The sequence below is a fragment of the Nelumbo lutea genome, chromosome 6 (genome assembly GCF_056320005.1).
Source record: "Nelumbo lutea isolate HS-2025 chromosome 6, American lotus-T2T, whole genome shotgun sequence".
Classification (NCBI taxonomy): domain Eukaryota; kingdom Viridiplantae; phylum Streptophyta; class Magnoliopsida; order Proteales; family Nelumbonaceae; genus Nelumbo; species Nelumbo lutea.
Genome location: NC_142689.1, coordinates 384,843 through 396,724, shown reverse-complemented (window position 1 = coordinate 396,724; position 11,882 = coordinate 384,843). Strand labels below are relative to the sequence as shown.

The following is an 11,882-nucleotide window of genomic DNA, read 5'->3' as shown; positions in this document are numbered from 1 at the left end:
TTAAAAGACTCTCCTCTTATTCACGCTTACTGGTAATTTCTTTTTCCAGTTCAAATGTAATTACACATGCCAGCTTACAGTACTGTAAGGTTTTCGCCCCCGGCTGAAGAAAAGGATAGGGTTGCTCAGTAGTCATTTTTCCCTCTATTGTTTCGATTGTCTCTTCTCTTGAACTGGACAGGCAAATCATTTTTCGGACTTATATTTTACATTTTAAAAAAACCAGGAAGACATAACAGGAGGGACAACCATGACATTTAATGACTTCGTACATGTGAGATCTGGATTCATGCGTGGCTGATGTGTAAAAGCTTGAATGGACCGAGGTGAGTGCAGATCCGAACTCTTACCGAATGTTAACAATATGCAAGGTGCAGTTATGGAATCCTCCCTAGCTATTCTGTTCTTATCCTTCTACTTATACAACAGTAAACAGAGGTTCTAGAAAGACGATGGTTTTTCCACAACTGACAAGTAACATAGAGAATGTTATTTAAAACTGATCATCTGTCCTCTGACGTGCTTTTTTTTTTTTTTTGCAAGTCCTCTGACGTGCATTGCCCGACAACAGTGATGCTTTGTTTCGGCACCAAATTCCTTTGAAGACAATCGGAAAATGCATGTTCTAGAACACCAAGAGGGCCCAAGCTCCAGCTTTATCCAAAGAAAAAAAAAACGTAAAGACCAATATCATACAACAATGCCTTCGCTGCAAATGAAGGACTATTACTTGGAAAATCCATCCAGAAAGAATATGAAGAGAGCAAGAACAAAATTCTCCTACTCCATCGCTTTTGTACCTGGAATCCCAAAAACATTTCCCAGCTCCCACATTAAATGATCTGGAATGAAAATGGGGACAGCAAAGGCAGCAATTCTAGAACAAAAACAGTACTGTATCCTTCGTAGATTTTGTTATTCAGGTAACTGCTTACAATCTTCAATCATCACCTGCATGAAAACATAAAATAATTGCCAAATCAAGCTTTCCAATGCTTCAACTTGGTTGAATAAGTAATTTTAAAATGTAGAAGTCTTAATTCTATACCCTAACCATGTATTACTTTCCTATATTTTCTTGGTTTCCTATATCATTGAGCATTTCAACAAGACTGGGTCCACTCACAGACTACAAACACTAACTAGCCATTCACCAATATGTATGGTTTTGTACAAATTTTTTGATCAGCAGGAATTTGATTGAATTAATTAATTATATGTAAGATAACAGTACAATTTGATGACCAGCATGTCATCCCAAATAATGTATGCTAGGTTATAGAAGCTAAAACAAATTCTGCCTTTCCGCTGCTTGTTTAGCAAGGAAATCAGCTAGCCCATTTGCACTCCTTACCCACTTGAAATCAGCATATAATTCTCTTGCAATCCTTTCAACTTCCCTGTAAACATTCTTTAGAGTCCAAGGGATATGTCTGTTACATCTTGCCCAAGAAATAATTACTTTTGAGTCCCCGTCCATCTCATCTGTCTGAAACCTAGTTGCGTTGTCAGCCAGAGACCTTGCACTAAAGCCAACAATTCAGCCTTCACAGAACTGGCTACTCCAATTGGTCCTGATATATCTGATTGCCCCACCTATTCCTGCCATATCTAGGTTGCCCAAGGAGCTTCCATCAAAGGTCAACTTTACTTTGCTGCCTTGTGGGGGTTTCCACTTCATTCTTACTCTTTCTTTATCTCTAGAGGACTGTGCTACCTCCTTCCAAGCCCTTAGGATATCATTAATTGTGAAGTTCTGAAAGCACTCCAAAGTTTTAATCCATAATGTGACCTTCACTTTTATAATCTCTATTACCTCCTCCATGGTTCTACCCCTTCCATTGAATATTCTGCTATTCCTCTCTTCCCAAACCACCCAGACAAGTGCTGTCTTAGTAGCTTTCCACATTAATCTCCCACTTTTCTTTAGTTGCCTCAAGAAATTTGGGTTGAAGATGTCCACCACCTCTTGAGGAGGGTCCAACCTCTAGCCAAAAAGAGAATAGAAAGATTCCCAAATATGAGAAACAAGGGAATAGGAGATTAATAAATGGGATAAATTCTCCACTATCCCTACAAGCACATATGAGAAGAAAGGCAATAAAAGGGCCTTCTTTTCTGTAGCATACCACATGTATTTACCTTACCAAGGCAGATTTCCCAGCAAAAGCTTGAATTTTTTATGGGATAGGCTTACTCCAAATTTCTTTCACCGGGAAGTCCACCCTTTGGAAACTATGTAGGGCTAGAAGCTTGAAAAAAGAGGAACAAGTAAAACGTCCATCAGGGGAGGCAACCAAAATTCTAGAATCTTTCAAGGTTGGGTCCAGAAAAGTTGTCTCCAACATATCAAACAAATCAATCAAAGAAATGCACTCACTCTCCTTAAGGCCTCTTATAAAACCAAGATTCCAATTAAGACTTGAAGGAGAAGAAGTTCCCAGTCTAGACACAGTTTCACCCTTGAGGTTAAAGAAGGCAAAAAAATCAGGAAATAGATCTTCTAAAGTGTTCCCCCTATCCAAAAATCTTCCCAGAAACGTATGTTGTCACCCCTGCCAACATCATAACAGATAGAGTTGAGGAACACATGGTATACCTCATGAATTGCTTTCCAAGGAGAAGTTGAAGTTACGTGAGGATTAAGTTTTGCATCCCAGCCATTACCCTCCAGATCATGAATGCTTATTACTTTGTGCCACAGCCGTCTCTTCAAAAGGAAGTCTCCACAAGCATTTTCCCAATAGAGCAGTATTTCCAAGGAGAATGTTTCCTAACCCTAGGCCCCCTTTCTCCTTTGGTTTGTAAACTTGTTCCCACTTAACCAAATGATCATTTCTTTCTTCTCTTGGTTTCCACAAGCAATCCCCCATATATTTCTCTAGTTGTCTCACAATCTTGGTCAGGATACAGAAGGTGGAAAGGAAGTAAATAGATAGATTTGCTAATATAGCTCTGATCAGGGTGATTCCCTCCTAAAGAAATATAATTTCTTTTATGAAGGACTAGCTTCTTTGCAAACCTCTCTATGACCACCTTCCAAATCGGGTTTTCCGCCAAGGGTAATCCTAGGTAGGTTACGAGCCAATTCCTTACCTCACATCCCAACACTTCTGCAAAACTTAGAAGTCCCCCTTCTTCCAAGTTGGTTCCAATGATTCCACTTTTATGCAAATTTATCTTCAAATTTGAGATGCCCACAAAGCTGTCAATCAATAACTTCAAATTTCTCACCATGTCTAGGTCAACATCCTCGTAAAACAGAATTGTGTCATCAACAAGTTGAAGGTGGGAAACAATTACTTGCTCCCTAAAAATCCTCCAACCCCTAAACAGCCCCTCCACAACCATTCTGCTCAAGACCTCTGCCACTAGGGTGAAAAGAAAAGGGGATAAAGGGTCCCTTGTCTTATGCCTCTCTTAGCCAAAAAGAAATCTTTTGCCACCCCATTAATAAGAATTGAAAAATGGACTGAGCTGACACAACCTTTTAACCATAGCCTCCATCTAGCTCCAAACCCTAGCTTCTCTAGGACTTCTAATAGAAACCTTTAGTTTACTAGATAACAGACCCTTTCTAGATCCAATTTACACACCAAACCCTTCTCTCTGCCCATTCTTTCCTTTATAACACACTTGTTAGCCACTAGTATTTGGTCCACTATCTGCCTACCTTCCACAAATGTCCCTTGGAATGGTGATATCATTGATGGAAAAACCTACTTGAGCTTTTCAAACAAAACCTTTGAAATGATCTTATAAAGACTTCCAGTCAGACAAATAGGTCTAAATTCCTTTGAAATTGACTCTTTGATCTCAATAACTATTCCAAAATGCTCTTTGTTCTAGGCCTTTATTTTTTCTTTAAGGTTCTTAAACATTTTGCAAAACCATCTGATTTTATTTCTCCCTAGAGGTTTGGATTCTTCCCAACAGGTCTTTAGCCTTCCCTTAAAAGAAGGATCCTTGAACCACATGTTTTCACAACAAAAAAGTGAAGGACTTCCAAACATGGCTTCTTTCTCAATACAAAGAGGGCAGTGTGTTAGACAATGTATGCCCTTAGCTCCAATCAGATTAATGTACAAATACATTTATTATAAATGAATAAAAGTGCATTATTGTTTCATGTTGGTATTAGTATGTTTCTATGAAATTACCCCTTAAATTGGACACTTATGAGACTCGTGTCAGATTAGAATGTTCTTAGTCGTGGGATAGACTTGGAGAGTTTATCCTGCCGAGGCTGACACTGATGTGCTGCCAAAGAAGATGGGGCAACTTGTCTCAGCTACTAGGATTAGACCCAAAGCACATGCAATGTGTGTTTGGATGAAACATTGAACCCGAACTATTTTCCAATTATGCTCTGGACCTTGGAGATTGATGGGAAAAACTAGAAAGTTATACATAACCCCTAGACTTGATTATGTTACTACACTAGGTGTTGGAATTGGCTGTCTTTGATATGCCAATTAGTGAGATCCTTCAAGGGTCAAAACGTGGGTATGTTGGGGCAATACGAGAATTCACCTAACTGGGTGATCATAGTGATAGGATTGGCCCTTTTGTCGGACATAGTGAATGATAGGGTTTACACTCTCTCTGATGGAAACCCGAACTACCAGTAGTGAATTTCAACAGTGTTTTGAAATCTGATTTTACAAAATATATTTACGATATATATATATATATATATATATATTAATGTTTTATGAAAATGTTTGCAAAAGGTTTTAATTCCTAGGATCCATTCGAGTAGTGTGTGACACTGCACCTTGTAGCCAAGGGAGAGGTCCTTCCTTGTCGGGAAGTGTTTGATCATTATGGGTCGAGAGATTAAGTGTAGGAGACTATTATAGGGCTGATTACTTGATGGGCTTTATCTTACTTAAGTCCATTATCATTGGATCTTCATGGGATTGCTGAATTCAATGATCACTTAAAGTGTATATGTTGGGCCCATATTGAGTCCATAGTGATGTGCTCAGGGGTTCACTGCGTTTAGCAGTGAATTCGGCCAAGCCTTTTCACAAAGGCTGGGCTGAACCCATGTGTACATATGCAAGGTCAATGTGGGGTCCCACACCATACAAATCAGGCCTAAGTTGGCCATGCAACACTCTCCTTATAGTTGATGGGCCTAAGGTCCAGATTTAATATGATTAATTAAGCTGTCACATGGCAACTTAAGCTGTCATGTGCCATGGGGCGAATTTGGGTTCGGATCTGGGTATGGAGCACTTAATCTTATAAGAAGATAAGGTATATCTCTAATTAGAGTCCATATCTGATTTAGATCTGAATTATCTCCTAATTAGATTAGGAGATAGCTCCATAAGAGATTATAAAAGAGGAGGGGGCGGATCAGTCCAAGACAACTTCATATTTTTGCAGTTTTTTGTTCTCTCTACACCCTTTTGTCTCCTAGTTTTTCCCAGTTCGATATCAGCTATCTGGGACTAATATAGATCCGTTTTCCTCAGATTTTTGCAAGAAAATTTCAAGGGATATCAGGGTCACCATCCTCAGTTCAATTCTAGCAGTTGGATCTCAATTTTGCAAAAAACTGTGTTGTTGAATCTTCTTCACCTATACACTGTGCCATCTTCAGTGGAGGCTAGTTTTAGGACTGATTTGAGCATATATCAATGTCATCATCCTCGGTTCGATTCTAGCAGTTGGATCTCGGTTTTGCATAAAACTGTGCTGTTGAATCAATTTCACCTATACATTGTGCCATCTTCAGTGGAGGCTGGTTTTAAGACTGATTTGAGTATGAACTTCCACCTTGGGATTTGTGTTTGTAGTATCCGTATCAGGTACAAATCTCCCTCTTTGTTTGGTTTCAAATCTGATCTGGTTCAGTGCAAGACTGATCCGCAAAAATATAATTTTTCAAAACATAGGGAATTCGATTCCCAAAAGGATTAGGAAATTTTTGAAATTTCGCCCAGCCATTTAACATAGTTCAGCCATCCATATGATGGATCCTAACCCTTCCAATGAGCTAAGGTACCTCTAGGCAAGGCTTTTGAAAATAGGGTCCCCCACATTTCCTCCTAATCATAAGAAAATAGAAAGGGGGGGGGGGGGGATTGGAAGTTTGAGCAAGTAAAATCAGCTTGCAAAAGAGGGTCCTCTCTTAGCTGTAGGGTATCAATGAGGTTATTAAAATTTCTCATGCTAGTAGTAAAACCTTGGTTTGGATTATTTGTTTCTCTTTTTTTTTTTTTTTCTTTTGAAGGCAAAGGAAAATTTTTTATTGAAATAAAAAGAAAATACAAGGAAGGTGATAAGCAATCACTTGAGAGAAAGCCCAACCCAAACAGAAAACCCAGAGAAGCACAACGAAACCCAAACAAAACAGAACCAAAAGCAAACTAAATTTAAACCCAACTAGAGCAAACCCTTAAACAAAACAAAAGAGGACAAGACCAAAAAACGAAAAAAGAAATCCGAAACATCCTAGCCAGCCCCACGCCCACAGTATCAAGCAAGACACCCGATATCAAACTGGAGCTTGAAATACCTTAATTCTTCTTCTCAGTTTTGTGAGTACGATCTACTTGTTGTCTTGACTTTTTATTTTTGGTTTTTTGATGAGCTTGTTTGGCCCAACACCAAATAGACCACCTTTTAACCTCGTGAAAACCTTAGAAACTGGGATCTGCTGTTGAATCTTCTGACTACATTTAGAGTTTCCACGACTTCTTCAGACTTCCCCACAAACTTCTGACCCCTGGCTGAAGCCATTACCCCCTCGACCTCTCCTGGCTCTTTGGTGAACTCCCTGCAACTTTCAGCAATCGCTTCCATCTCTTGCACTGTTGATTTATCACAATTATAGTTAACCACTGGAACTACTGTACTTTCGATCTTCTTGGTTGTATCCTCCGCAGCCCTGAATGCTTCCTTTGCAAATTCTTCCCCTCCTAGGAAAACAGACCCAGAATTTTGTTGACTTCTACTCACTCCCCTGTTCACCGCTTCCATCCCCTCCTCTTTGTTCTCCTCTAATGGGAATGTTCTATATTTGTTACTCTTGAAAACCTGATCACATTAAAGTCACACCTCAGGCACCAAGGGCCTTTCCATAGTCCTTTGATAGCAGACAACTCCTCCTAGAATAGAGCCCTGTCTCTATACGAGTTCTTTTATTAGTAAAAATAGATTTTATTAAAAACAGACTTTAAGGATACATCATGATGAGATTACTCTCCACCTTAAACAAACAAGAGATTACAATTTTTCCCAAGACATTTGCTGTCTTAAAGCCCCCCTGCTTAGCTAGAGTGTCTGCCATCCCATTGGCTGTTCTTCTCACCCATTTAAGAGTTACTGTTTGCTCCCTTATTATGCTGTCATTTCCCAAAGGGTATGCCTATTGATCCAAGGGATTTGATTATTGCTTTTTATCCATGAAATGACCACTTGAGAATCCCCTTCCACCTCTAACTGATGAAATACAAATTGCTTAGAAAATTTTAAACCATGAAGTAGTCCAAACATTTATGCTTTCAAATCATCACCATGCTTTAAAGGTCTTGAATACAAAGCAAGCATAGAGCCTTCAGAATCTTAGAAGACACCTCCTAACCCAGCCATGCCTTGACGGCCTATAAAACTTACACAGAAGTTAAGTTTTACATGGTTGGTTGTCAGGGATCTCCAGTCCGTGATTATTCTTCCTTTCCTTGAGCCAAAAGTGCCACTTTTTTCCAATTTCTCAACAGATCAAGTTGAACTAAAAGCCCTGTCTCCATACAAGTTGGGGCCATAAACATTTGTTAGTGCCTTTTTTCTCCCATCCAAGGAGCTTTTAATTTTCACAGAGACTGAGAATCTACTCAACTCTCCCCTTTTCTTTTCTCCTTTCTCTTGTTCTCTTTGAGTCTTTCTCATAACTTATGCCACATTTAAGCTTTTCAACCTTACTCTTCTTTCTCTTCTCTGTTTTCCTTTCTTCCTCAAATAAGCTTTTGTCTCCTTTTTTTCTTTCCTCTACTCCATTGCCTTTCCCCTTCTTCCTTCTTGGACCAATGGAGTCACTTCCTCTAGACTAGGCCGCTTTTTCTGACAAGGATCTTGTTCATGGGATTTTAGATCTTCTACCCCAGTTTTCTTAGAGTCCTTCCTCAAAGTACATGTCTATACTCAACTCTCCCCTTTTATTTTCTCCTTTCTCTTGTTCTCCTTCTCATAACTTATGCCACATTTAAGCTTTTCAAACTCACTCTTCTTTCTCTTCCTTTGTTTTCCTTTCTTCCTCAAATAAACTTTTATCTCCATTCCTCAACTCCATTATATTTCCCCTCACTTCTTCCTTCTTGGACCAATGGAGTCACTTCCACCAGACTAGGCTGTTTTTGCTGACAAGGATCTTGTTCATGGGACTTTATATCTTCTACCCTAGTTCTTCCCCTTTCTTTTCTCCCTTCTCTTGTTCTCCTTCTCATAACTTATGCCACATTTAAGCTTTTCAACCTCAACTCTTCTTTCCCTTTCTTTGTTTTCCTTTCTTCCTCAAATAAGATTTTGTCTCCTCCTTTTCTTTCCTCTACTTCATTGCCTTTTCCCTTACTTCTTCCTTCTTGGACCAATGGAGTCACTTCCTCCTGACTAGGTTGCTTTTGTTGACTTTTCGATCAATAATAAAAATTTTATTAAAATAGGAAGATTACAAATATAGCATCCAGGAGGAGGAGTAAACTCTCTTAGCCCTTCCCAAGGACAGACAAAGCACAATCAAAGAGTTACAAGCAAGCCTACAAAGATTGAGCCCTTCCTACCCCCTGTTTAGCTAAGGCATCAGCAAAGGAGTTAGCTTTCCTTTTGACCCAATGAAGCCTTACTACCATACCCCTTGACAACCACTTGATTTTTTTTTTTTTTTTCATTCGCATATTCCCATAGTCCATTCTCTTATTTTTCCAGCCAGCCAATAACTACCTTGGAGTCACCTTCAATGATTAGGTTATGTAAATTTAATTCTTTTGCTCTCTTTATCCCTTCCAACGCGGCCAAGAACTCTGCCCTGAGAGAATCATCAACACTGACCGACTCAGAGAAAATAAAGCCAAAACTTGTCCTTCCTCATTCCTGAATACACCTCTAATACCTGAAGGCCCTGGGTTACCTTCACTGCTTCCATCAAAGTTTAACTTTATAAACCCTTCAGCAGGTGGAGACCACAATGGAATAGATACATCTATCCTTGGAATATACTCAAACCCTGATGTAACACTTCAACTATAACAACCTCCTTATTCTGGAATACCCTTTGATTCCTTTCTTCCCAAACTGTCCAGAAGATAGCAGCTCTGGTGCATCTCTAAAGAACTTGACCCCTTCTCTTCATCCCACTAGTAACCAAGGAGGCAAACAAGCTTTGTCAGTTTAGAAGAGAATTCAACCTGCAACCAAACAAAGAAGTAGACCAAATCCAAATAGATAGAACAAAAGGACAAGAGATTAACAAGTGATAACAGTTCTCACCATTTGCCTTGCACAGAGTGCACCAGTTAGGAGACAAACACCAAGAAGGTCTTTTCCTTTGAAGTATGTCACAGGTATTGATCTTCCCTAGAAGAGCTTCCCAACAGAAGGCCCCTATTCTCAGAGGGGTTGGCCTTCCCAACACTTCTTTAACAGGAAAGGGTAGCCCCAGATTTACAGAAGGTTGGGACAAGGTTCTCAAGAAAGAAGCATGGGAAAAGGATCCAAAGGGGGCTAGAGTCTAGATTCTACTATCCGGATTAGAAGGGTCCAAGAAAACTCCTTGTAAAAATCTGATCAAATCCAACATGTGGTTCATTTCAGAATCTCTAAGACCTCTCCTTAAACCCAAGTTGCAATCAAACCTTGAGATTGAGGCAGGAGGAATCAAGAAAGAAGAAACTTGCTCATCCTTTGGGTTTGCGTAACTACATGTAGTTTACCACCACTGGGACTACGACAAAGATGTCAAAAGAAAACCATACAGAGAAATGCCAACCAGGAGGCAGGAATCAAGAAAGAAGAAACTTGCTCATCCTTTGGGTTTGCGTAACTACATGTAGTTTACCACCACTGGGACTACGACAAAGATGTCAAAAGAAAACCATACAGAGAAATGCCAACCAGGAGGCCTCTGTAATGGCACAACAACACATTATCAAAGTATCGTAAGGCTCATGCACTTGCGATGAGCACAAAAGGCCATCCTACACTTGCAATGAGCATGAAATACCTTTCGGGACCTGCATGATATCACAACTCTTCGATGAACTCAGTACACTACCAACATCCTATGATGACCATAGAATGGTCGATCACGCCATTATGAACGGTAAACAAAGCCAAATCCGACAACATATGTTCGCAGGCAAACTGCACCACGCACAGTCGTGGCAAGCCACAACAAAACACTTCAAAGATGACTTACAAGGACATCCAAACACATTAGCCAATCGAATGTCCCAACGTGTGTCTACATGAAAATCCATTAGGGGATGTAGCCTACATGCGCCATGCAAGAATCCTTAAGAGAAAGGAAACTTTGTCCTTTAAGGATCTTGCTGGACACGTGGCAAAATCCCAATGGTGCCCCCTTAATAGCCGAGATGAAGATAAAGATCCCCTTTCCTAATAGGAAAGATTTCCTTTTAGATCATTCTCCTTATAACCTTGGGGTTCTATCTATAAAAAGGGGAACAACTCTTCCCCACGGGAGACACTAACACATAACCCTGACTCCAGGGGTCTCTCACGGCATCTCCCTCATTCCGTCTCTCCCTCTCTCTTACTCCCTTCTATGCTCTTCTCCCACCATTGTCTACAACCAGTATTCCCCCTCACCTTTTCTCTTCCTTGCTGTCCTCTCCAGATCATTGGAGACTTGACTGACAGCCGATCAAAGTCCATTGTGATTACATAAGAATCTTTGGTTAATTTCCGATCTATGGAGCGAATGATGGCACTGAAACCTAATGGGAGTCGGGAGTCAAAGTCAGTATTGATGATGGTTTGGCTACCAATCACCGTTTTTGGGGTCTATCTTCGTCAACAACGCAGCTACGTAGGTTTTCTTAGGTGAGCTGCCTATAGCAGTAGATCAGTGTGAATGGCAATTCAGTCTTCCTGCACCAACAAAGTCACTCGAATCGGGCCTATTGGCGTACAATCCCCAAGACGCCAGATTCTAGCTTCTAATTCAGATCATCCGTGAGTGAAGTCACGGATGAATTATTCACCTACCTTCTTTCTCCCTGCGATGTGAAGTAACAATCACAGTGACAAGGGGTAGGGGATCATCACCACCATCGACTAGGTTAGGTAGATGATTTTTTGAACCTAAAGTAAATCGAGGTACGGAAGGCCCGGGGACAACATTTAGGAAAGGGATCCATCCCTCTTTCTCTTTTATTTTCTAACAAAAATAATCCAAGAATATGTTTGGGGTTCTTGCAATGATGAATCTCTTCTATTTGCTTTCTTTCTTTTCCCCCGTCTTCCATTTAGTTTGCTTAGTTTCAAGGATATTGATCGAGATGTCAATCCCTCTTTCATCACTGACAAAAGCAGTATCGATCCCAACTCCGATAGAGAAAAGCAGATTGCTTCCCCATGTGAAGGTCAAGCGGGCTCGCCTGTCTCTCTTGGTTTTCGATCAGTGGCTACCACCGCATTATCACAATGTCCTAAAGCTCTATGAGCCTTTCTTCTTCTTTCGAGTTTTAGTGATTATTACGTCGATCATGCAGGATTTTGTTAAGCTTTTGAATTTCTCTATTAATTTGATCCACCACAGTTACACAGGGTCCTATTTTGAGTTAGTTTGGTTAGTCTTTTGTTGGATTTTTTTTGGGAATGTAGTTTGTTCAAGAACATTGTTTCGTTCT

The 11,882-nt window shown here is 40.1% G+C and overlaps 1 protein-coding gene across 2 annotated transcripts in view; it reads right to left on the bottom strand.

Annotated features, from left to right (window-relative positions):
- Positions 1–377: 377 nt before the first annotated feature.
- LOC148846701 (vacuolar cation/proton exchanger 3-like) overlaps positions 378–11,882 on the bottom strand; it is a 74,555-nt gene continuing 63,050 nt past the window's right edge. For both annotated transcript variants that reach the window (XM_088950584.1, XM_088950585.1), the window contains exon 13: positions 378–951. In XM_088950584.1, the coding sequence (XP_088806710.1) occupies positions 941–951 (11 nt within the window). In that variant the 3' untranslated portion in view covers positions 378–940. The remainder of the gene's footprint in view (positions 952–11,882) is intronic.